Source organism: Anastrepha obliqua, chromosome 1 (assembly GCF_027943255.1).
Source record: "Anastrepha obliqua isolate idAnaObli1 chromosome 1, idAnaObli1_1.0, whole genome shotgun sequence".
In the NCBI taxonomy this organism is placed as follows: Eukaryota; Metazoa; Arthropoda; class Insecta; order Diptera; family Tephritidae; genus Anastrepha; species Anastrepha obliqua.
This window is the reverse complement of record NC_072892.1, coordinates 170,812,212-170,839,262: the sequence shown is the minus strand read 5'-3', so window position 1 is coordinate 170,839,262 and position 27,051 is coordinate 170,812,212. Positions and strand designations below refer to the sequence as shown.

The 27,051-nt window shown below is 37.7% G+C and overlaps 1 protein-coding gene across 1 annotated transcript in view; it reads left to right on the top strand.

Moving 5' to 3' along the window:
* LOC129238564 (limbic system-associated membrane protein-like) overlaps window positions 1-27,051 on the top strand; it is a 124,632-nt gene that overhangs the window by 17,579 nt on the left and 80,002 nt on the right. The window contains exons 3-4 of the mRNA XM_054873629.1: window positions 22,373-22,573; window positions 24,752-24,873. Coding sequence (XP_054729604.1) covers window positions 22,373-22,573; window positions 24,752-24,873 — 323 coding nt within the window. The remainder of the gene's footprint in view (window positions 1-22,372; window positions 22,574-24,751; window positions 24,874-27,051) is intronic.

Sequence of the window (27,051 nt, the reverse complement as noted above, 5' to 3'; positions counted from 1 at the left end):
TCGCTGAGCGATATAATTTTGCCAGTGTTCAACGAATTTCTTCTCCTCCCAGTTTCTGAGAAATTCGTTAATGTGATCTTTTATAAGTCCACAGAAAGACTCAGGACCTATTAGGGGCATGCTAGCTTTTAAGCTAGATTATAAGCCATTTCATTTCTCTCATGTCCTTCGTGTCCAGGGATCCGATCTAATAATAATGTGTTTGAGGTCCCTGATATGTTGAAAAGGTTCGAGCAGGCAGTCTTTTACCATTTTTGAGCGATCATCGATGATAGAAGGGCTTTCAAAGCCGCCTAACTATCTGAAAGTTTGAAGATGTGTACTCTTCTCATTTTTCTAAAAAGACATTCTCTCACACATATCTCGATGGCATGTGTTTCTACCTGGAAGATTGTTGATATTCTATTGGTATCGATTTTTTGAGCTTATGTCCTTTGATTCCCGCCCCTGTTGTCCCATCTTCGAATTTCCGCCCATCCGTAAATCATATCTTGGGACCAAGTTTAAAGTTGATGAATGGATTTTCCAGGCTGTACGTTCATTAATAAGAACGGGTTTGGGAGGTAGTGTATCGACCCTATAAAGAACAGAAGTATGTAGAAAGTCTTTCAATATCTTCAAATATCCTCTCATATCCTCACTTTTTAGATCGGCGTTGTCTTTTAAACCTAAAATCGCTCTAACGAGCTTCCTTTTCAATTAAAATGGGAAGCGATGATATTCATAAGAACACAAATAATGCGTCAGTTGGGCACGTTCTCATTCCTTCTGTTATACCAATGTGTTTGTTGATGAGGCGGTATGATTTGTTCAGATCCTTTACTGCCTTTCTCTGCTAAAGGCCACTATGCTAGGGAGGCGTATGTAACTATGGGTTTAGTAACTGTAGTGAGTGCCCAGTAAGTCCATCCGGCGCTGAGTCCACATGTTTTTCCAAGCAATGGAGCCTGCCAAGATCAAAATAAAGACTTGCATCACTCAAACTAATTTTTTTTATTTAATAGAAAAATTATTCAAAAACAATATTGGATGATTAATTTTGTACCACCTCAATGATATAAGATTGTTTTTAAATGTACTTTTGCCTGCTCCAAGAGAAATTTTCAAATACTATCTCTAAAGCCAGAGCGAAACTGACATAATGAAAGACGGCATACATTCAATTTACTTACTTTACATTTTCTGTTATTTTTACGCTCCATTGATTCAAAAATCAAAAACAAAAAATAAATAAAAAGGTCAGTTAAATACTATGCAACACTGATTTCAACTTAAACTGACAAGACTGCCTTCAGACGGTCTTAAGATAATTGCTTCTAAAACTTCAATTAGCTTCCTTTCGTCTTTAAACCACATTTACACGCAAAATAAATTCACTTGTTTTCCGGAGAAAAATTCTCGGAAATTCCGCAGAAAAATTTCCCATGATAATCCACTAATAGTTCTCACTTTAAAAAGTCAAAACTGGTAGCGAGATCTTTCCGGGTTTTCAAGTTGACTTTTTACACTCTACTGCCAATAGGTTAGGTTAGGTTAGCCAGGTTGCTTGTCGGAAGCAAGACAATCGGGGGCCCTAAGGCTCATTGTGATACCTTCATTTGATTTCCGTCTCCTAACTAAGTTTTTAAGTCACTTAGATATTTTTAAGAAGTTTTTATTAGACCCTCCATTGAGACATTTTCTACATTTCCCAGGTCTTCAAAGAAATAATCCCCAATTACTGGCACTAAAAAAAAAACGAAATGTCTTGTTGCGTCTGCCGTAAGAAAAGTGGATATTAGATATTTCTAAAGGTTCCTTAACTAATTTGAAGCAAAATTTATTTTTCTTTGAAAAAATAGTCGAATATGTAAAAGCAGCCTTAGGGCGGACTTGACTTTTCGACGTTTAAAATCGAATGCTTCGAAACCGCTAACTTCAGTTATCAGAAATGGTCTATATAATAATGTTGTTAAGTATGTACGACACCTTTCTCGCTGCCACTGCATACTCAATCGTATCTTTTTCATTTCAAAATTGGGTATTGAATTTTTCCAATCATCCACCCTAAAGCTTCTTTTCTCATGCCGCTCATTTAGTATCGATATTCTGTCATTCAAAAAGGAGTTAAAAATGAAACGCATTATTCCATAAACATAGAGAGTGAAATGAAAAATGCATCTATTGAAGTGTCCTCTCACACCACACACTCAACCACTGCATCGCTCATTGGAGCTTGTATACTTGACTCTATATTTTGTTGTTGTATTTAATATGTACACTCCTCTGCTTTATAACCTACATAACTAATAGGCTACAGATAATTTTGATGAGTATTTCTAGAGCGACTTTGTTGGTTGCTGTTAGTGTTGTTGGTACAAGCATAGATTGTTGCTATCACTCCAGCGTACATACATACATACATACATATGCTTTGTTGCTGGTAATGCGAAAATGTGTCATTGGCAGGTGATATTAGATTTCTGATATTTGAATGAAATTTGCGGTTGTATGCGTTGGTAAAGTAACAAAAATGCAAACAAAATTACAACAACGAGAACGCTCATATATGGCAGAGCTATTGACTAACCGCAAATGGGGAAGCGAAAGAGAAAATGAAAGGGGAAAAATGCATTGAATATTAGTGAGAGCGGCATTGAATCCGTTACTGCTATCATCTAAAGCCTCTGATTGACATTTATAATGAAATAATTAGCTATGTACAGCACCACAAATACCGTAATAAGGGGAGTAGTGAAAAGCTATAATTTCATGTACGTATGTATGTTGGTATTATTGTGTATAATAAATCCTTCCAACACGCGTACGCGGACGACATAGTGCTTATGGTTTCAGGAATGTTTCCAACCACAATCAGTGAGATTATGGAAGGAGCTCTGGTATTACTCAGCAATTGGGCCACGGACTGTGGTTTAAGTGAAAACCCGAGTAAAACGGAACTGATGCTATTCACCAAGAACACCAAGGTGCCAAACTTTAATCTCCCAAAACTAAACGGCGTCAGCCTCACGCTAACCAAACAGGCAAAATACCTAGGGGTTATCCTGGACCCCAAACTCAGCTGGAAGTCCAACGTAGAGTACAGGGTAAAGAAAGCGAACATAGCACTTTACACATGTAAGAGAATGTTGGGAAAAAAATGGGGTATCTAACCAAAATTATCCAACTGGTCCTACACAGCCATTGTAAGGCCAATACTAACATATGCGGCACTAGTTTGGTGGCCTGCAACAGAAAGGAAATACAACAAAACTAAGCTGAACAAGATACAAAGAACAGCGTGTATTTTAACTACAGGAGCGCTTAGCACCAGTCCTACTGAAGCGCTCAATGTACTAACACATCTATTTCCATTAGATTTACACATTAAAACAATAGCTACTTGCAGCGCGGTGAGACTCAGAGACATAGGAAGCTGGGCAACAAGGCCGTACGGTCACAGCAAGATCCCCCTACAGGGACCCCCGCTGCTCAAAAACGGATCAGACTACACAGTCCCCGACCTCAACTTCAAGAAAGGCTTTACGGTACGTTTTCCACCGAGAGCCGAGTGGAGCAAAGGAGAGGTGATTGGAAGACACGATATCGAAATTTATACCGATGGTTCTAAGATGAACTGTGGTGTGGGAGCTGGCTTCCATTCGGAGCCACTCAACCTATCTCAATCAATTCGTCTTCCTGATTATGCCAGCGTGTTCCAGGCAGAACTTTTAGCGATCAGAGAAGCATGCAAATCCCTAGAACTCTACAAGGTAGTTGGTGCAAGAGTAGCTATCTTCTCAGACAGTCAAGCAGCTATTAAGGCCTTAGACTCCAACTACATTTCATCCAAACTGGTCCTACAGTGTAGAGAGAAGCTGAAACTGCTCAGCCATTGGCTTGAAATTACCCTGATATGGGTTCCCGGTCATAGGAACATACGAGGCAATGAGATAGCGGATGAGCTAGCAAGAAAGGGCTCAACACTAGACATAGCAGAGGCGGTGGCAGTTTCCACCTCACTGAACACACTAAAAGCATCTATTGCTTCACACTATCATGCTTTAGCCGAAAGAAGATGGAAGCAAATACCTACATGTATCACAACACATGACACATGGCCGTCATATAAAATCCAAAGGACGAATGACCTGTTAGGATGTTCTCGGCCAAACATTTCACGTATCACTGCAACCCTTACAGGACATTGGAAAGTAAGGGATCATGCAGCTAGACTCAACCTACCCTTCAATCCTATCTGTAGAAGCTGTCAAGCGGAAGGGGTGAAGGAAAGTCTGTTCCACTATTTATGTGAATGTCCGGGACTAGCCAGGGCACGACTCCGATCCTTCGGTAAGCCTTTCCTACAGCAAATTAAAGAAATCTCAGACATAGAGATAAAGGATTTGCTCCTATACTTGGACCTCACTAAATGGATCTGACTCGGAAACACCCAAAAAAAAAAAAAACAACAACTCATCATTTCACGAGATAGTGGTATTAAAACGGTGCTGGTCACTAATTAGGAGCGTTTCAGCTAAGAAATGTTCAACCACCTCAACAACAACAACAGCAACAACACATTTACAAGTATTTTATTAGTCGCTAATACAAGCGCATTATCAGAATGGCATATATGATACAAGATTTTTTAATGGGGTAATCAAATATCATATTTCATTTGATATTATTTTGTGAATTCTATCTCTTTTTTACCAATAGCAATTTCATACTGTACTTTAAACGGCAAGGCAACTCATTTGTGTGCTTATAATGTGGCTGCATGTGAAATTGTGAAAAGTGGAATTTTGCTGTGTTTGTTGTACAGTCGCCATAGCCGAACGAATAGATGCTTGGCTAATATTTGAAAATTCGTGAGTTTGAATCTCCGTGGATGAAACACCGAATTGATATGTAAGAGTTTTCTAATAAATACAAAAAAATATTAATTTTGTATATTTCTAAATAAATCATTTTATGATAACGAAAATTAGGAGTTTTCGCCATCAGTGCTGATTACTTTTTAACAATTTTAACGAAAATGAGTAGTTGTCGTCATCAGTGCTGATTACTTTTTACTACGAAAATGAGTAGTTGGCCCATCAGTGCTGATTACTTTTTGATAACGAAAATGAGTAGTTTGGCCCATCAGTGCTGATTACTCTTTGATAAGGAAAATGAGTAGTTTGGCCCAGCAGTGCTGACTACTTTTTGAAAACGAAAATGAGTAGTTTGGCCTATCAGTACTGATTACTTTTTAATTACAAAAATGAGAAGTATGATTATTAGTGCTGAGAAGTTTGTGATCACGACAATGAGGAGTTTAGTTGTCAGCAGTTATTTTATTGTAAGAATAAAAATGAGTAGTTGCCTTGCTTTAAGAGCATAGTAGATCTATTTTGCAGTTATAAGAAATTTCTACTGGTAAAAGAGAGATAGAATATCACACCGACAAAAGGAAACTATCAGAACTTTCCCATGGCTAGAACGAAAATGTGTAGTTGGATGAGGATAGTGTGGATTGCTATTGCTATTGTTTATATGATAGTCAGCTGTCTTGTAGGAGTGTGATAGCTACGGGATAGTTACACAGGGCTGGACATGTATTGCATATCATGGAATTAACTTTGAATAAGTTGGGTTTGAAGCAGCTGCAGTATATGAACGTAACTGTGTCAGGGTAACGTGAGTTTCACGAGGCAGCAAAAGCTTTTTGTCTACTATGGTTAGTGGTTCCACTACGATAAGCCATGTGGGAAAGACTTAGTGAAAAATAGTAAATTTGTAGCATACTTATTTTATAAATTATTAATGTATTTATTTCTATGGCAATACCGTCTACTTGTTAAGATTTAATTTAAAGTTTTTCTTATATGGCAATGCCCTAAAATTGTAATGGCTACTAGATGTCTTTTTTCAAACTCTAAATTTGAATTTCATAATAGGATTCCTTTGCCTATAAAAAGCCTGCCCGCTCTTGGAAAGGACACATTCCGTTTGGTAATCGGCGGTGAGCAGAGCTTAGGTGCTTGCCAATGACCACCTTTGTAGTGTGGACAGCGTTGGCTGGCCGCTGCAAGGAGTTTTTTTCCCGGTTTAAAATACTAGAGTTATATTTTATAATAGATTAAGTTATATTTTATAATAAAATAAATACAACCTTACAACTGGCGCCCAGCGAAGTGGCCAATTTGCCCAATATTCCAAGACGAAGCTCAAGACTGCAAAGCGGCATGGCTGCATCGTTTACAGCGGAGCAATTCGAGCGGTTAATGAATTTAGTTCACACCAGAAATGACCGCACAGGAACATTTACCACGTGTAGTGCACGTTACAATAGTGAGCGTAGTCCAGCAAAAGTGGAAGAGTTCATTGCGGAAATTTCAACTTTCAAAGCGGTGGAGAAAATTACGGATGTTGATGCGGATAAAGGAATGCCAATGCTACTTGAGGGTGATGCTACATAATTGCAATACGTTTTGTTTCATATGTGGTTTGTGGATCAAAAGCATTGTTTGAAGTTACAGAGTAATAAAGCTCTGGTTGATGGCTACAATGATTTCTTTAGGCTTACATATACTACTTCTGATCGCTGGTATGAACCAGAATTTGCTTGTACTGAGTGTTCATTGAAATTCAAGAGATATAAATCAAAACGTTGCCAGAAAAGTCTAATTTCTATATATACTCCGATGATGTGGCATCATCAGCGTTATCATAAACCAGATGATTGTTATTTTTGTAAAACGGACGTAAACGGTCATCATTATAAAACTCGAAAGCACATAAAGTATGCTGATGTTGCAACTGTTAAAAACCCCGTAGTCTTGGACGATTTGATTGGCTCAACTGCAGGTCATGAACTGAAGGAAGTTCAACTCACTGCTGATGATGATCAAACTGATAACAGTAAACCTGATGATGACGAGTACTTTCCGTCTGGTTCTAACTCAGAACGACACATTGTATCAAATTCAGTTTTTCAGGCTCTTTCTCGTGATTTACTTCTATCGGGAAGACAATCTGAAACGCTCTCTTCTCGATTTAAACAATGGAATTTAGTTGATAATGATTTCAGATGAATGATGATGATCGAATTTCTTACAGAGAAGTATTCAAAACTGATGAAGAGAATGACAAATGTACCGTACCATACTAAACTCCAACGGGCCGTTTCCAATGCACTTTTAAGTTTGGAACCAGTTCCGTTGTGTACTGCACCGTACCGCACCGTACCATACCGTACAGTGCTGCACTGCACAATACTCCAATAAATATTATGTGTTTATAATGACACTTGTTATCATTTTCATGCTTCGAAACGCGCCCTTATTCCCATTTAGCGTAAGTTATACCTACATACCAAATTAGTAAAAAAAAATAAAATCTTAAAACTCACACAACTCTATTAATTTTAATTCAATTACAGTCAAATATAGTTCATTTGACGCAAAATTAAATTTACTATAACAGTAGTGTACTAAAAAAAATCCTTAATATCGGATAATATCGTAAAAATTATGTCAAAGTTGAAAAAATGGAGAAAAAATAAAAAAAATTCAAATACTTCCGTCTACAGTCTCGTCAGTTGTCATTTCAGAAAAATTGTCAACAAACTGTCAAAAAGGCTTGTTTTTGTTCTTTCGAACTAAAAAACAAATTCGAAATCGGATGGAAATTGGTGAAGTTAGGAGTGATTCTTGACATCAACCTACTGAAAAACGGTTTTATGGGCATAAAATGAGATTTTGGGGGTGTATTGGAAATTTCTCCTGTATCATTTTTCTTAGTCTTACTATACCTACAAGTTGTACTAGGTCTCCATAAAAGTATAATATCACTGTCGCACAATGTTATCAAATAGCTAAAAAGCGTGTCTTAGTTAGTCTCTCCCAGATATTGAACCCAAAATGCCTAAACGGCTCATCTAAATTCGACTCCATCAACTGCAGCGAGCGCGAAACCAACGTGAGAAAGATTTTACAGTTATAATTTGTCTAATTCACAACTATTGCAATGCAACTTCATATCCAGAGAATAAAAGGCACTTCCTGGTTCATCGGTTGCTTTCAAAGGAAAACCAATAATTTCGAAATTCAGCCGAAGCAAAGCAGCTGCATTTCCTACAGAGTTTTTGTTATGCAAGTCCCTTAAGACTCATCAAAATAAGTATGTACATATGTATGCATGTACGTCTAAAAGAAGCATACGAAATTAGCCTCAAATCCCGTACATCCGGCTGTCTTAGCAAAGCGAAATTGCATGCAAATAAATAATGCATAAATTCCAACTTTGGAGCTTATGAATGCAGATAGATGTGTTATATATGCGTGTGAATGTGTGTGTGATGTGCATATGTATGTGCGTGTGATCTGCATATGTATGTGTGTGTGATATGTGCATACATTTGTCACTGTATGTTGGAGTGTATGTGTGCATCTTGCGTTGAGATTTGAATGCTTGATTTTAATAAAATTTATATTTCGTAGTTAATGCAACCGATCAAATATTCTAAGCTATCATAACAGAATTTGTGGTTGAAGTGTATTAGCAACATTTGTTTGTTCTGTCTTCGTCTACGTGTCTATGTTTCAAGTATTGACTTTTGTGACTGAACTTGCAGACTATGGCATGCTTACATACATACAATTTTCAAACAGAATTTAATTTCGAATACGAGATAATTTGAAGATATGGTTTTTAAATTAGAGTAAGGACTTTATATTTCACTCTGAACACACATGCATACATAAAATGTATTTCTTTATTTATTTGCAAATATCCGGCATGCGCTGATCTAACGCAAGGTAAATTACAGCTGTAGAAAAATACTTAAGAACAATGCGTTGGCAACATATCAGGTCAGCCCATAAGTTCAGTGCGTTTTTTAAAGATGGTTTTAAAATTAATAAAAAATTTATTTAAAGTATTTATTAATTAGTAATATATTTACCTTCATTATTTACAATGTCTTTCCAACATTTAGGCAACTTTTTAATTCCCTGCTCAAAAATGTTTTTGTTCTCGGAGCCAAAATACGGTTCGATATCCCTTTTTATAGCTTCTTTCGAGGATTAGTTCTTGTTACTCAAATGGGATTGAAGTCCACAGAAAAGGTGATAATCACAAGGTGCAATATCCGGAGAGTATGGTGGATGCGGCATTAGCTCCCATCCGAGCTCGTTCAGCTTGCCTAATGTTTGCCTTGCGGTATGAGGTCTTGCGTTGTCGTGGTAAAACAAAACTTTGCGTCTATTCACTAAAGACGGTCGATTTTTTGTAAGTGCCTTATTCAGGTTTTATAGCTGATGGGAATAATAATTATAATCGGCAGTTATCGTCTGGTTTGGTTCCAGAAGTTCATAATAAACAATACCAGCCACATCCCTTCAAATAGACAGGCGAATCTTATTGGCGTGAAGGCCATCTCTAGGGGTCGGTTCTGGTGTTTCATCTTTATCTAATCATTGGCGTTTGCGAACAGGATTATTGTAAAGGACCGATTTTTCATCACCAGTAACGGCACGGTTCAAAAAACTTTTATTTTCAAGCCGTTGCAGCAGCTGAGAACACACATTCACTCTCTGCTGAAGGTTAGCGACGGAAAGTCTATGCGGAAACCTTTCCCAACTGAACCAGGTGCTTGTGAACTGTTCCATGCGATGTATTTGATCTTTGAGCTATCATATCGACTGTCAAATGTGGCTCAGCTTCCACGAGTTCGAGCAAGGCGTCGGAGTTAAAGACTTCAGGACGACCAGCGCGAGTTACGTCACTCAACCATTCCGCCGAAAACATATCACCTGACCATTCAATCGGCAAAGTCGAAGTTAATTGGTCAATACATTCTCGAAGTAACTCAATAGGAGTGCAACGACACTTAGCAATTATTGCGATAACACTTTGGCAATAAGTATTCTGATATGTGAGAACGTTGGCGACGCCGTAGTAGAAAATAATTATGCATCAGCAATAAGGAACTATAAATATAAGTACTTTAAAATAATGTATGAGATTGTCATTTTGGATTTTACCAAATAAAGAGTGGGGCGAAAACCTTATTTGTATTTTTTTTAATGTGCTCTCTAAGGACATACATATTTCGCGCGGGGCATCCTCCACGTCGCAGTTAACACTTTCGAATTTCGAAAATCACTTTCGCGCAGTCCTTACACTCACGGTATCCTCTCCGTGAACAGTGTTTATTTCAGCAGCAGCAGTTGTTGCATTTTTACCACTTTTATAAAAAAAATACAAAATATGCCTCTTATACGCGTTAGAAGATTCCATTTTATTTTTTAACAACACTTGCTTCTATCCGCGTTTCAAATTCCTTGTTGAATGCACAATATATCAAAGAATATATAAATAGTTGCGTTATATTTTGCGAATAATTTTTTGTATGCAAAAATCGTACAAAAGTGAAATTATGGGTAAAATACGCACGAACTTATGGACTGACCGATATTATAAATATTTCGCCTCCGTCTGCATAAGAAATTCAATCGATTCAATATTCTATCTGCCTGCCTTGCAGTGACTTATTTTACTAGTTTAATCATATCGAAATTAAATTTCCTATTCAACTGAGTCTCATCAAAAGAATTCGGCAAAACCTAGTTTCACAAAAATCATTTTTGTGACGTCGTTATTAGGAGGATTACCACTGTACGCGCCTTAGCAAATTGGATTCTATGGAAATGAAATGAAGTTTGAAAAGGTCAAGCTAAGGAGTACCAGGAAATTTGGTGGCTCCTAAAATACTCAGGTTAAAAAGCCCATTGTATTTAAAGCTCTGGAAAGAGGGTAGATAGTGAAGGAGGGAAGGAGAAAAGTATAAGAGACAGAGACAGAGACAGAGACAGAGGCAGAGACAGAGACAGAGACAGAGACAGAGACAGAGACAGAGACAGAGACAGAGACAGAGACAGAGACAGAGACAGAGACAGAGACAGAGACAGAGACAGAGACAGAGACAGAGACAGAGACAGAGACAGAGACAGAGACAGAGACAGAGACAGAGACAGAGACAGAGACAGAGACAGAGACAGAGACAGAGACAGAGACAGAGACAGAGACAGAGACAGAGACAGAGACAGAGACAGAGACAGAGACAGAGACAGAGACAGAGACAGAGACAGAGACAGAGACAGAGACAGAGACAGAGACAGAGACAGAGACAGAGACAGAGACAGAGACAGAGACAGAGACAGAGACAGAGACAGAGACAAAGAGAGAGACAGAGACAGAGACAGAGACAGAGACAGAGACAGAGACAGAGACAGAGACAGAGACAGAGACAGAGACAAAGAGAGAGACAGAGACAGAGACAGAGACAGAGACAGAGACAGAGACAGAGACAAAGAGAGAGACAGAGACAGATACAGATACAGAGACAGAGACAGATACAGATACAGAGACAGAGACAGAGACAGAGACAGAGACAGAGACAGAGACAGAGACAGAGACAGAGACAGAGACAGAGACAGAGACAGAGACAGAGACAGAGACAGAGACAGAGACAGAGACAGAGACAGAGACAGAGACAGAGACAGAGACAGAGACAGAGACAGAGACAGAGACAGAGACAAAGAGAGAGACAGAGACAGAGACAGAGACAGAGACAGAGACAGAGACAGAGACAGAGACAGAGACAGAGACAGAGACAGAGACAGAGACAGAGACAGAGACAGAGACAGAGACAGAGACAGAGACAGAGACAGAGACAGAGACTGAGATTGATACTGAGACTGAGGCTGAGATAGTTAGTCCTATAAGAATTTTCCAGACTCTTTGCCAAATCTGTAAATATCCTCCAGTTTTAGAGAAAGAATATTACTCATTCTCACGAAATCGGAACCCAAACCTCGTAGCCGTGCTCTAGCAAAGGCAGGATACTCACAGAGAAAGTGCTCAGTGCTATCCGCCTTCTCCAAGCACGACAAGCACATCGGGTTCTCAATGATTCCAATGATGGTCATACGCTGACCCCATGAGTTGTTCCTGTAATGATACCGACCATCAACCGAACGCCTTTCCATCCAAGGTTTAGTAGAAAGTTTGACTGTTTTCTGTTCGGACTTGTCACAAAACACTTTGCAGTTCTGCAGCGTTCTAGACCGGACCATCGCTCTTTATGTAAATTGGATACATAATCGCTGATCCAATTCATGATTCCTGCGGAATTGATTCCGATTAGTGGCTTTGGCCCTTGTGGGGGTACCGCTGATCCACGGTTGGCCAATTCATCGGCAATTTCGCTTCCCTTGGACGAGGCAGTGTCTTGAAACCCACATAAGTACAAACCTGTTTTGTCTGGCGACAGAATTAAGCTTCTTCTTACATTCTTGAAAAATCTTTGAGGTTTGCTTCGCGTTCTCTAGGACCTTCAGTGCAGCCTGACTGTCACTGAAGACTCCAATCTATTTCCCGCTCCATCTGCTCTCGATTATCCATTCGGCTACTTTCAGGATGGCAAAAACTTCCGTTTGGAAAACAGTTGATTCTATGGTAGTATAGTACAAAAAATATATACAATCAAGAAGTATAACATTAATTGGAATTTAATTACCTATGAGTGCAAACGCACACACATACACACACACACACGAGTATTTACAATAAAATTGCATTAATTTACTCGCCTGTGCGCGTGTGTGTGTGCCGCTGCTCGCTTAAGCCTCTCAAGTGCAGTTGCCGGGTGCCAAGAACACGCATGAAATAGAAAAGCTGCAGAAAAATGTAAGAAGAATTTGTGAAGTGTGCGAAATAAGCGAAGTGGTGAAATATAAAAGAAGTTGTTAAATTGAGTGGCGAACAAAAAGTCAGGTAATTTAATAGAAGTTCATAAAGAAGAGGGAGAAATAATGCGGTCACTAATGGAAAGCAGCAAATACGAGTACGAGGAGAAGATGAAGAGTTTATAGATTTATAGAGCAGATACTTGAGTACAAACCAACCACGCTGACAGTCAGCTGAAGTACAAAGCAAATAGATGAGCTGAATAGAAAAATTAGAAACAAAGAAAAACGTGTTGTTGTCTTTCAGTGGTGTTTGCTGCCGGACATGGGTAATCCAATAAAAGAAATTAAGTGCAAAAATCAACAGTCAACTGGCAGGCGACAGTCGACAGGCGACAGGCGTCACCGACATTAGCAAAACATGCACCGGCAATCGCAAGCAGTACCGGCACCAGCAACAGTAACAGGGAGAGCAACAGTAACAGGGAGAGCAACAGTAAAAGCAACAGCAACAGCAATAGCGTCAGTGCCAAGACGGTTGACACTTGCAATCTATTATGTGCGCATGTGCGCGTTTGTGTGTGTGTGCAAGCGTTTGTGTGCCATTTTATTTACAGCGAACGCAGATTGATTGCTGATACGATTTGCTGGTGGACGGCAAAAAGAAGTCATGCAATAAAATTAAAAACAAATAAACAAGAAACTATTGCAACAACAACATAAAAAAGCGGAACACAAATTAGTAAAAACAATGCAACAATACCATGTAGTGGCTCGCCTTGCAGCTTTCCGTTACACTCAGCTGAACTCAGTTCTACTCAGCGCCACCCACCTCCACTCAGCGCCACCCACCTTCAGTTAGCGCCATCACGCTCGTCTCAGCTCCGCTTGCATACGCCGCTGCCTGGTTATAAATTGGATTTTAATGATATTTAATCGCGCAGTAGTGTGGCTTCCTTTTCATTTTTTCCCCTCTTCTTTTTTATAAACTTTATTTCAACTCATTTTCAATAGTTTTTTTTTGTACTATTTTTTTAAATTATTTTTATTTTCTCTACTGCAGCTTAACTACCGGCTTTATGCTCGCTTCGGTGGCAGCCAAGTAGCTGCACCCTCATTCGACCGCCAGCAGGGATTTATTATTGTAGATTAATTACATTTTATTGCTGTTTCACTTGTCATGCCGTTTGTTAATGGTAGTGTAAGCATGCACCAACACACACACACACACACACACAGTTATGTATACATTTATTTATTTATATTACTTACTCCTTCGGGCGCTGCTGCTAATTGTACTTAATTTTAAGTTTACTTTGCCAACGGAATTTCCCATCAGCAACTTTTCATAGTTCGCTTTTTCTTTTGCATTGATATTTTTTTCACGCGGTTTCTATTCTCTGATTACGCGTCTATTGCTAAGCGAAAGCGGCTTAAATGTAGCAAAAAACAAAAAATCTCGCTAATGCAAAAAGTAGACAAAGTACATAATTACACAGGTGGGCAGGAAAGTTTTGTTTAAAAATAAACCTCAGACGCATTCATAACACAGTACAGCATTTGGCTGGGTATTGGGCAAAAACAATTTTTTTCAAGAGATTGAGCTATCTTTCCTTTCACCATCATCATTGTTGGCTAAACAACCCAGGTTGGGTCTTCGCCTGCTGTAGCATTAGCCTCCACTTGTCTTGGTTTCGTGCCTGTGTTTTCCATGCCCAAAATCTCAATAAGCCTGCGTCTTTTTCTACACCGTCAATCCATCTAAGCGGCGGACGGCCTCTTTTTCTCTTTCTGTGGCATTTGTTGAGGTGGGTAATCCATGTTAGCCCGCAATTTGTGACCTGCCCATCTCAATCTGATTGTAGCGTTTCCGCCACTCGCCTTTTTCGCAGAACTCTGGTCTCGAAAAACGGCAGCTTCTGTTTATCTGCATCTCTGAGCGTCCACGTTTCAATACCGTTTAGCAAGATGGGAATTATAATTGAGCGATACAGTGAAACCTTTGGTTTTCTATCTAGGAGGCGACGCTTAAGGTGGTGGCACAGCAGTTGGCCATAACTTCTGACTTCTGTAACCGATTTCTGCAGAAATTTAGTATAATTTAAAGTTAGGTTAGATTAGGTTCAAATGGCTGCTCTTGGACGAAGACATTGAATTTATCCTTTGTGATACCATTGTGAAGGAAATAAGGCAGAGGAAGACCGATAGGACGAAAGGAGAGGTTTGAAAGAGGTGGAGGTGGGGTGGTTAGCAGAGGAGCTTAGTATATGGATTATATGAATTATGCACGATGACTGTGTTGCGGTTGCATTAAGAGCTTTATGCTGAAGATGAAATTCAAAGTTTTAATGCCAAGGCCTGCTATATCAGCCGGCGTATCAAAGAAGTAAGAGCCAAGATGCTTTAATCTTAGCCGCTCGAGAGCAGGGCAGCTAAAATGATGATTCCACCTCACCCTAAGCACAGCTGACGCAAAAAGGACTCGAGGTAATGCCAAGTCTCACTGCATGCACACCTCGCGGATTATGACCCGTGAGAACGCTCACGAAGTTCGAGAGCTGCGATTTTTTCAACCTCAAAAAATCACTCGAGCGCCTCCGATCCACACTGGGCCAGATAGATTTCGCGACTTTACAAATGTGTCTACTTGCCCAGCGCTGAGTTGGCGCGAAGCCTGTCTTTCCAGGAGCAGACCTCAGGGTATCCCAATTTTTTTTTTTTTAGTTGACGCCATTTTGTGAATTTTTTTTTCTTTGATTTGACGTAATCCGATAGCGACATCCTAACTAATGAAGAATTTCTTTAATTTGTTTGTTTTAGATCAATACAAGGGTTGGAATCATGTCAACCACGGAGCACCGTTTTTTATGTATGCCCCACTCCGCCGGCCTGTAATTCCACGATTTTTTTTTTATTAATTTTTTTATACTTTTCCAATATTAATAAAAATCATAAAAAAATGTATTGTAAAAATGTTTTTCCTTTTTTTTATCTTAATTTTAAAAATATTTAAAAGTAAGGCGTCTAGACCAGAATACTCCCTTAATATTGACAGATTGTAATTTATAAAGGAAATAATAATAAAAAAATCAGCGATGGTATACTATTGTAAGTGCATAGTAGGTGGCAGAGTCAGATTTTAAAACATCTTTTTCCCTCATCTTCTCTTCCTCTCTGTGTCGCAATCTCTCGTATTCACATTTTTTTCACCAGGTAAAAAAATTTATGGACGGCTACATATATTTGTAAATATTTGACTTATGAATTCGAAAACTTCAAGTTGGCAGGAACCAACGTAAAGCTCAAGGACATAAATATGCCACAGTTAGCAAGCGAACGGAAAATCATTCATTGCGAAAACTTAAGCAGACAAAAATGCTACACTCGTACATCGATAGTTGTTATAAATTGTAAAAAATAATTGAGCAATAACATTGAGCTTTTTATTGCTAATAGAGATGTATTTCCTTATATGAGTGCCTGTGTGTGTGTGTGCACGCAAGCGAGTGGAATAAAAAGAAGCCAAGTGAAGTGAAGTGAAATGAAGTGAAGTGGATTCATGCAGTGAAGAAGAAATTCGGAACAAGTACAGATAAAAGTGAAATAAAAATTTACTTTATGATGATAAACATTCAATAATAATCGAAAACAATAAAAATATACACTTGCAAAATAAACATACCTTCACACACACACGCACACTAACGCGCTTCTGCTTACATGACTAGGGACGTACGTGCAACAAAAACAAAATGTATGCGCCCTCAATCGGCCACATGAGCTATACGCGCGCACTTATGGATGTACGTATGTGGAGCACCCCACCTATATATATACACACATACATCCACACATGCACAGGGAGTCCATGTCGTGCAGGCAGATCACGTATACGCCCCGTATAACCTGAACGCCGGCATAATGAAAAGTCAAAAAGGCGCTGCCGCATTGTTTTTCTGCCACCGTTTGTTGTTCTACTCATTGAGGTGGAAATTTTATATACGAATATGATATTTATGTGCCCGGCATGTGTACAAATATGTGTGCGTTCGTGCATCCCTTTTGCGGTCGTAGCATATTTCATGCGCAATAGTCTTTATGTGCTTGCGTTTTCCGTTATTGATGGTGTAGTTGATGGCAGGTAATTCCAAAAAGGCTGCTTTGCTCTTTGGAAAATTTTAAGCGCTTCATTGAAGGGTCGCCCTCCAAAATCAGCTTAATAAAATAATTTACTTATGCCGTAAAGGGCCCCAAACTAACCACTTAATAAGCTGAGTAATAAAATATTTATGCGGCAATTTTCTTTGTGAACTTTTAAGCTAAGCTAACCCAAACTTTTGCTGGAGTGAAAAAATGTCAAGTAAGGTTGGGATTCTCGCGCCTATGCTGAAATGATTATACTGCATGACGATAATGTTTTTTTAATTTAAATTTAAAGTGAATCAGTGTTTCTTTTTATGTTAAACCAAAGTTAAGTTTTAGCCTGGGCATATGGCATTCGCGCATATATTCACCTGGCGTTCACAATAATAGCGGCGCGATATGATGTCAAGTTTTGACAATTTCTTTATTTTTTACTTAGTTTTTTTATAAAAATGATTTTTATGGTATGACAAAAAGCATACAACTCAAAGTTTTAGATTTGGTAGAAAATTTATAAGAATTCAACAAATTTGTATAAAAATTTCAAACCCTTTAGTGAGCAATTTTGGAAAAATTCCGAATATACAATTTTGTAGTAGATCATCAAAGTCGGATATAAAACATTGCAAGTACCTCAAAAATCGCACAAGTTTTAATTTTTTTTATTTTTGAAGTGAAACTTCTTAGGTGTCGATGGACGAGTGGAAATGCAGAATAAAATTTCAAGTCCATGCAACGTTTTGGGCATTTTCGTTCCGTGAGAGAGAAAAAAGATATAATGTTAACGAAAAGGAGAGAGAGAGAGCTATACCTTATATTTATATATCTTAAATACACTTTTGCCAAATTTTCCTAAGTTTTTGCTTGTGGTTGCTAATATCTAGTGAGAAATAACACTGTCTACTCCTTGGCGCTCGTTTGTTGGTGCAAACTTGTAGGAAAAATATTTTTGGTGCCTACTTTTTGGCGCTCTAATCAATGGCGGGATTTAGGTGTTGAAGACTCGGTCATATCACTTTCCTCCCTCTTGGTGGGGAAATTGTAGGTACACCCCTCTTTATGTACAAACTGAGTGGTAGAAGTAGCACTGTCACTTCAACCAATACGTGATAAGTTATTAGTCTGACATGTAGCTGTACCTTAGGCGCGCAAAAGTGCTACTCAATCGGCCAAGGAAAAACTTATCTTTGTTAATATCTTTTATCACTACCACCGGCCACTGTCTCCTAGGTCGAAATGCTCAAAGATTGAACGTACCTCATGTGGATAATTCCATAGCTGCAAAAATTAGTAATAGAAAGAGCCTGTGCCGCGTGGCATACCACTAGGTTTGGATACTTCGGTTCATCGTTCTGGAATGATGACCTTAGGGATATACGTGTCAGCCAGATCAGTGGGATTGTACTTAAATCAAAAAGATTTATCGAAGAGTAGCAGATCAACTAATACTGAGGGATCACAATGGATAGGCGACGGTCAAAGTGATTTGTTTTAGAGACCAACTGCCACTTTCAAAGTGATTTGTTTTGGAAAGTAGTTGCCGATTTTACATATAGACGGCGTTGATAGTTGTTTTGAACAGCTTGTGACTATTTATTTAAATTTTTTCTTTTGACAGTTATTAGCTGTCACTTTAAGCTTGCTTTAGGAAAAAGGTACGCGTAATTTAGTTTGTTTGGCGTCAATTTCAATATGGAGCCCACAAAAGAGCATTTTCATATTTTACTTTATTATTTTCATAAAGGAAAAAGCGCAGAGAAGTTTGCCGAAGAAGCTGCCTTAAAAGAAACACAGTGTCGAAATTGGTTTATAACATTCCGTTCTGAAGATTTTTCACTTAAAAATGAGCCACATTCAGGTCGTTAGATTAGAGATAAGTTAAATATACCAAAATAATTGAAAGAAACTCATTTAACAAACCGAATCAACGCTTGTGATGCTTAAACGCAATGTAGTTGATCCGTTTTTGAAGTGTATTATTACTGGTGATGAAAAATGGATTGTTTGCAATAACGTCAATCGAAAACGATCATGGTCCAAGCATGATGAAGCGCCACAAACCGCTTCAAAGGCTGATGATATTCACCAAAAGAGGATTATGCTGTCAGTTTTGTGGGACTAGAAGGGTGTGGTATATTTTGAGGTGCTTCAGGAGAACCAAACGATTGATTCGGATGTCTGCTGCCAATAATTGGATAAATTTAATACAGCCATCAACGAGAAGCGACCAGAATTGATCAATCGTAAAGGTGTCATATTTCATCAGGACAACGTTAGACCGCATACATCTTTGGACACTTGCCAAAAACTGAGAGAGCTTGGCTGGGAACTTTTAATGCATTCACCATATAGCGCTGACCTTGCACCGTCAGACTACCATTTGTTTCGGCCTTTGCAGAACTGCTTAAATGTTAAAATTTTCGGCAATGACGAGGCTATAAAATCGCACTTGGTTCAGTTTTTTTGGAAATAAAGGCCAGAAGTTCTATGAGCGCGGAATAATGAATTTGCCAGAAAAGATGGCAAAAAGTTAACGAAGAAAACAGAAAATATATAATTGATTAAAGTTTATTCTAAGTTTTAGTAAAAATGTATTTACTTTCTTTTAAAAAATCGGCTATTTCTTTCCGGACAACCCAATAGTTAGATTTTTGTTAGCCAAAACTGAACATATCAGAGACCTGTAGTTCTGAAATTGCTAAGTTAAGTTTCTATATACAAAGAGAGCCGTGAGAAATTCTTGCTCCCATGCCATTTTATAAGCCAATATGCTATACATTGAAGCATGTGCCATGAGAAATAAATATGGCTGATGAAATCGATAAGTAACAATCTCTAAGTCTTGGCTAACACAGCTCAAAGTCCGTAATTATAACTCTGTAGGGCATAGTTTGCATTAAGCAGCAATATTCAATTTTAATGGAAGTCTGAAATATTTCCTTTCGAGCAGAAAAAAGCTATACATATCAAAATAGCATTTCAGGGTATTCAAGAATTGTGATAAGCGCTGTAAAGCCACAGAGTAGGACCAGTATTAGCTATTTTTAAAACATGTAGTTGAACATAAAAGATCTTTTAGGTCGAAGTGTCGGCCACTGGGCACACTACAGCTACTAAATTATTCTTAATTATTATTATTACCTGGTGCTTACTAATCGGATTTCTCCCTTTCCCTCTGAGATGTACTCCCTGAGATTGATACTAAATAACCTTAGCATCAAAACTTTCACATGTCATATGCAGGACTGCATTTGAGTTCAGAGTTATTCTTCTGGCAATCCTACTCACCGCTGTACGATATACCAACGGACTACCGTTTCGCGCGCTCCAAGCACAGATCCTCATTTTATACAATTATGATTTCAATCATAGTGGAGTTATGACGGATTTAATATCTTCCTAAACCTACTCATGAAATCAACATTTATTTAATCCCCATCCGCAACAAGATCAATTTTATAAAAAGTTCATTATCACTAAAATGATTCTTTGAACAAATTTCTTTATGAAAATAAACGACAAACTTGGGTGTGTGCGTGTAAATTAAAGCCATGCATTACCAACTACTTAAACCCTTTGAAAACGTCCTTTTCATTTATAAACACAGCGAAAAATAATGCTCTTACATCCCGCTTGTGGTTGTAGATTAAAAACTAAAAGCTCACAACTACAGCAAACTGACATTGGCACTAGCAACAACAAGGCACACTGCACTTAATGCAAAACAAAAAGTAAAAAAAGAAGCAAACGCAAATTCAAAGGGGGCTTACATTCCAGTTCATGCAAGGGAACTAAAATATGTATTTCAATAAACGCTCTCAACTCAGCGTTTGTTGACGCACCAATGGGCCTTCATGGGAAATATTATTCATAGCTTTTGTGCATTCGTGCGCAAGCAAAAATATTGTTAGCATAACACACTTTTCAACCGCGTTTGCGGCTATATTAAATGGGTTTTTATGTTATTTTATGTTGTGTTATGTTAGCTTAAGTTTTGTTATGTGGCCTTATGTAATGTTGTGCAATATTGTTTATGTTATGTTATGTTATGTTATGTTATGTTATGTTATGTTATGTTATGTTATGTTATGTTATGTTATGTTATGTTATGTTATGTTATGTTATGTTATGTTATGTTATGTTATGTTATGTTATGTTATGTTATGTTATGTTATGTTATGTTATGTTATGTTATGTTATGTTATGTTATGTTATGTTATGTTATGTTATATTATGTTATGTTATGTTATGTTATGTTATGTTATGTTATGTTATGTTATGTTATGTTATGTTATGTTATGTTATGTTATGTTATGTTATGTTATGTTATGTTATGTTATGTTATGTTATGTTATGTTATGTTATGTTATGTTATGTTATGTTATGTTATGTTATGTTATGTTATGTTATGTTATGTTATGTTATGTTATGTTATGTTATGTTATGTTATGTTATGTTATGTTATGTTATGTTATGTTATGTTATGTTATGTTATGTTATGTTATGTTATGTTATGTTATGTTATGTTATGTTATGTTATGTTATGTTATGTTATGTTATGTTATGTTATGTTATGTTATGTTATGTTATGTTATGTTATGTTATGTTATGTTATGTTATGTTATGTTATGTTATGTTATGTTATGTTATGTTATGTTATGTTATGTTATGTTATGTTATGTTATGTTATGTTATGTTATGTTATGTTATGTTATGTTATGTTATGTTATGTTATGTTATGTTATGTTATGTTATGTTATGTTATGTTATGTTATGTTATGTTATGTTATGTTATGTTATGTTATGTTATGTTATGTTATGTTATGTTATGTTATGTTATGTTATGTTATGTTATGTTATGTTATGTTATGTTATGTTATGTTATGTTATGTTATGTTATGTTATGTTATGTTATGTTATGTTATGTTATGTTATGTTATGTTATGTTATGATATGTTATATTATATTATGTTATGTTTTGTTACGTTCGTTATGTGATATATGTTATACTATGTTTTACGTTGCGTTATGTTTTATTAATTTTTATTTATTTTCAAAACAGTTTTTCTTTAGCGCTATTCTGCATTTTGCTCATCAACGTCAAGTTTTCAATGGACGCCTTTCACACTGACTTATGCCCATCGCGCTTACTCACCATACAGTTGCTGTTTCTGAATGGGCTCTGTTAGGCTTCTTAAATTTTTCTTTGCTCCCATTTTTTACTGTAATAAAAGTTGGCATTTTTTATTTCCTGGTGACTCTTTTGTGTCAACAAATCTCAACTTGTTTATACAAAACATTCTCCACTTTTCTGCCACTCCAACATGCACAGCAACTTTATATACTAGCCGCCATATAGCTGGTAATATATTTATACTATATATTTACATACTTGGCTATACAAACATTCGTAGACATATACTTAGCCTTAATATGTTTGTACGTATATCCACTCTCTCGCACACATTAACTAATATTCGTTTATTTTTCTTTCGTATTTGTCATTGCAGGAAATTTCGTTTTGTTGTGGCGACGCGGCATCAACGTGCTCACTGCCTCCAATATAATGGTGACAAGGGATGAGCGCATAAGACTGATAGATGGTTATAATTTAGAGATATCAGATTTAGAGCCACAAGATGCTGGGGATTATGTTTGTCAAATCAGTGACAAAATAAATCGTGATCAAGTGCACACTGTGGAAATATTGGGTAAGTCAAAGCGCACAATAGGCGGCACTTATAACATACAAACATACATACATATTCATGTACTTATACATACATACGTATAAGTGTAAATATTCATAAGTCTTTGGCCTCGAAGCAGCGCCTGTAACAACAAAGCTGCTGCATATCATAAAATGCCTAACAATTGTGTGAGCAATCCTGTACAACAATGTGACTCATACATACATACGTACTGCTTTATATGGCATTGTGTACAACTCATCTGTTGTTGTTGTAGTGCTATCTTTAATGCCATCAAATAAATAAATAAGCAAAACACATTTCATGTTGAGTTTGACCTTAGTTGTGAAAATTTCCATAGAAGGCCACAAGGAAATACTTATTTGCACAGAGAGAGATTAGTTCATTGCAGATAAATTCCCGATGGGTGATTTAATTAATAAAAAAAGAAAAGGCCAGCCGGACTATGCGCGCATATTTGAAGTGAAACTTCTTAATTTCTGGATTAAATTTAAATATTTTCATGAGGATTGAAATGATTTTTTATAAAATTACATAGAATAATAAGGGATAATATTATTATTCATTTATTTCTGAAATTTGTACATTAGTCGGTGCTTCAGAAGCCTGTACATTTTGTGTTGATGGTGCAATAGCAGCAGTGGATAGAATCGGTTTGTGGTAACTGAAATGGGATATATACAATACATTTTTTTTTAGGAAATTATTGTCATTTCTCTTTATTATGATAATATTGGTATGGCTCAATTACGTATGGCTCAATTACGGCGGCACACCTCCATCCGATAGTCCAAATTTTCCATGACGCTGAGGCATAATTGAGGTTCTATGCCATTAATGTGCCGAATTATCTCATCCTTCAGCTCTTGAATTGTTGCTGGCTTATCGACGTACACCTTTTCTTTCAAATAACCCACCCCAATTGACATCGCCGCGACGGGACATTATTTGGCCATCAAATTTTTCGCGCAAAAGAGCCATTGTTTCGTTAGCTGTGTGACAAGTGGCACCGTCCTGTTGAAACCACATATCGTCCAAATCCATATCTTCCAATTCGGGTCATAAAAAGTTCGTTATCATCTCACGATAGCGAACACTATTCACGGTAACTGCCTGACCGGCCTGATTTTGGAAAAAATACGGCCCACTGATGCCGCCGGCCCATAAACCGCACCAAACAGTCACTCTTTGTGGGTGTGCATTGGTTTTTCGGCAATCACTCTTGGATTTTTATTCGCCCAAATGCGGCAATTCTGCTTATTGACGAATTCACTGAGGTGAAAATATGCCTCATCACTGAAGATGATTTTTTGCGAAAATTGGTCATTCACTGTTGGCATTTCCTGCCACCATTCTGACCATTGACGACGCTTGAAATGGTCAAGAGGTTTTAGTTCTTGAGTCAATTGCACCTTGTAAGCGTGCGAATGCAAGTCTTTCTGCACAGTGTTCATCAACGACGAGCGTGAGAGGTGCAATTGTTGGGCACGACGACGAGTTGAGGTGGACGGTTCTTTAACCACACTATCGTGAACAGCAGCAATTTTTTCTGCAGTACGAGCTGTACGAGCATTCACTGGTGTTTTCACATCTCCTACAGACCCGGTTTGCTCAAACTTTTGCACCATTTTTCCGATTTTACGCACATTTGGACGATTAAATTGACCGAAAAAATAACGAAGTGCGCGATATGCATTTTGATTTGAACGCCCGTTTTCATAATAGGCCTGAATAACTTCAACGCGTTTCTCAATTGTGTATCTTTCCATAGTGCAAATTGAGTTAGTCTGAAATTAAAAAATGTCAAATGAAATGCAGAAGAAACTTGACGTTTAGGTGTGGTTCACATTCAACATCGGCCCTTGAAATTTAACCACCCTTTATATCTTAATTTTAAAGGTCGGTCATTTTAATAATAAGTTTCCATAACTTTAGCGCATTGTTCTATCATCTACTTATCGATGGTTAAAATTATTCCTACTTGAAAAATGCCAAAGATGGCATAAAAACAGCTACCGTCTAGGAATTATTCACTACTGACAACTAAACGTTACTTTTGAAAAACCCTTTATAATATAAACAACTACTTACACATATAATATATACAAACATATGCTTAAATTCTTATGTAAATATGCCCAATAATTCTTATATAAATATGTCTAATTAATTTTTCAGTCCCACCAAGTGTACGAGCCATACCCACCTCTGGTCAATTGCAAGCACGCAAGGGTGGACCAATCACTTTGGAATGCAAAGGCTCCGGGAATCCTGTACCATCGATTTATTGGACCAAAAAGGTGAGTGCAAATACAAAACTGGCATTTATTTAAAGTAGCTGAGAAATAGGAAAATATTTTTTGTCTTGTTTTTAGTTGAAGGGCAAGTCAGTTAAGCAAATTTATCAATAGAATTTGAACCAGGCCCAGACAGTTAAAAATGGTTGCTTGATAAAATTCAAATTACAAACAGTGCAGGTATTCGGGTCCCGGCTATGTCTGACATGATGACAACAACACTGGTAGCTCTACGGAGCCTTGTGGTTTATGTGAGATCTTCTCAAATCGGCCAGATATACCCTAACTTACGTAGGGCTCCGTATAATCTGTCTGAATTAAACTGCCTCAAAGGACTGCTAAAGTCCCGAAAAAGCTGCTTTCGTCTGTTTGGTGCGCTCCTCATGGAAACTTAAAGTTTGAAGAGTAACTATTAATGCAGACCTTTATTGTGCGCAATTAGATCAAGTAAATCCATCGTTAATTGAGAAATATCCTGCGAATATCAATAGAAAAGGCCTTATTTTGCACCGCGATAGTAAGGCTGCACTGCACAAGAAAAACGCCGAAGGAAACTAATGGATTGGTGTGGGGGTACTGTCTCACACCCGCCATAAGTGCCCAGAATTGTGCCTTCGGATTTCGACTTATTCAATTTTTCGGTGCACTACAACACTTCTTAACAAACAAAAAATTTTAAAATTTGGTTGATATTCAAAACGCCATCTCCATATATTTTACTGAGTTGAGTTTTATCGACCTGGCATTGAAAATTTGCATATTAGATGGCAAAATGTTGTTGCCAACGAAGACGATTGCATCGTTGACTTAAAAGAAAAACCAGAAAGAATTTAATTTATGCGAATTGACTGTAAAAAAACAGTTATTTCCCGTGCCCCTAATGTGTGTTTATAGAAAGGTAGCTTCATAATTTAAACTTTTTAATGCATTACGATTCATTCGCGATATGATCGTCCCCATTAAAATAAATAAGTTCTCATTACTTTCCTTATCCTCTCCCGGTAACTCTACGTATTTATATTTATGTTTATCTAAACAATAAAATACTACTAATGATCGAATTGATTATGAATATTTTTTTTAATAGTATGGTAGAAATTATTTCACACATTCTTACCTATGTATGTATGCAGTTGAATACGCATTGAAGCTCACACGAGCGAACACACCTACACACCTCAACAATTTCATTGAATTTACTGAGCCGAGATACCATAAAGCAGCGCACTGTTAAATCCATATATTCATAGGTATTTATGTACAGTTGCAAACACGAAAATAGCAGTACCAAGGTAGGTAGGTATGTGAAACGGTTTAAGTAACACTCTGGTACTCTCCAAGTAGCACTAAAGCGCCATTTTGGAACCATTTTGAGACCTCCAACAGGCAGATATGTACAGCCAGCCAGAGCTGTGAATATAATGGAGAAGATTGATGGGATTTAGGTTTGGCGCACTACCTCAAACTGTCGAAGAAAGGAACATCCAGTGACCTTAATCATCTGGCTGCCAAACCCGCACATTTACAAAGAAAGTGCTCAACAGTCTGTTTCTCTGAAAGGTCCCAACAGCTTAGGCAATGGGGATTAAATGGTAGACCAAGCTTTTGCGCGTGCGCGCCGATCGTCAAATGCCCGGTAAACACAGTTAAGAGTTTGAAAATTGAATGGCGTGGAGTCTCCAGGACTTTTTCGGTACTCCATCTATTATACTGAGGCCACAGGGTTTTCGAATTAGCATCTGAATAAATGGAGCTCCTTCTTTTCTGCGCTTTCGTGAAAACTAAGTTATACGATTCCCCTTTAACAACAGTTAGAAGGATGCCGATGGCCAGGTAAGAGGTCTTTGATACCAATTTAGTCAACTCCATCCTGACAAGCTCATCAGCAATTTGATTTCCCTCTCTGTTCCTATGGCTTGGTACCCACAGCAGAGAAATGTTAGATGAGAACCTTAGAAATTTGATCTCCTTTTAACAGAAGTTGACCAGTATGGATCTGCACCATGGCGTCGTCAGAATCCCGATTGTAGCTTTACTATCGGAAAATATGTTAATTACTCCCTGGGTGCCACGTTCCTTAAACATTTTGCATGCCTGTAGGCTCACAAAGAATTCTGCCTGCAGTCTTCGACACTTTTCAGGAAATAGATGAACTGGCTGATTTAGAGAGGAATCGGAAAT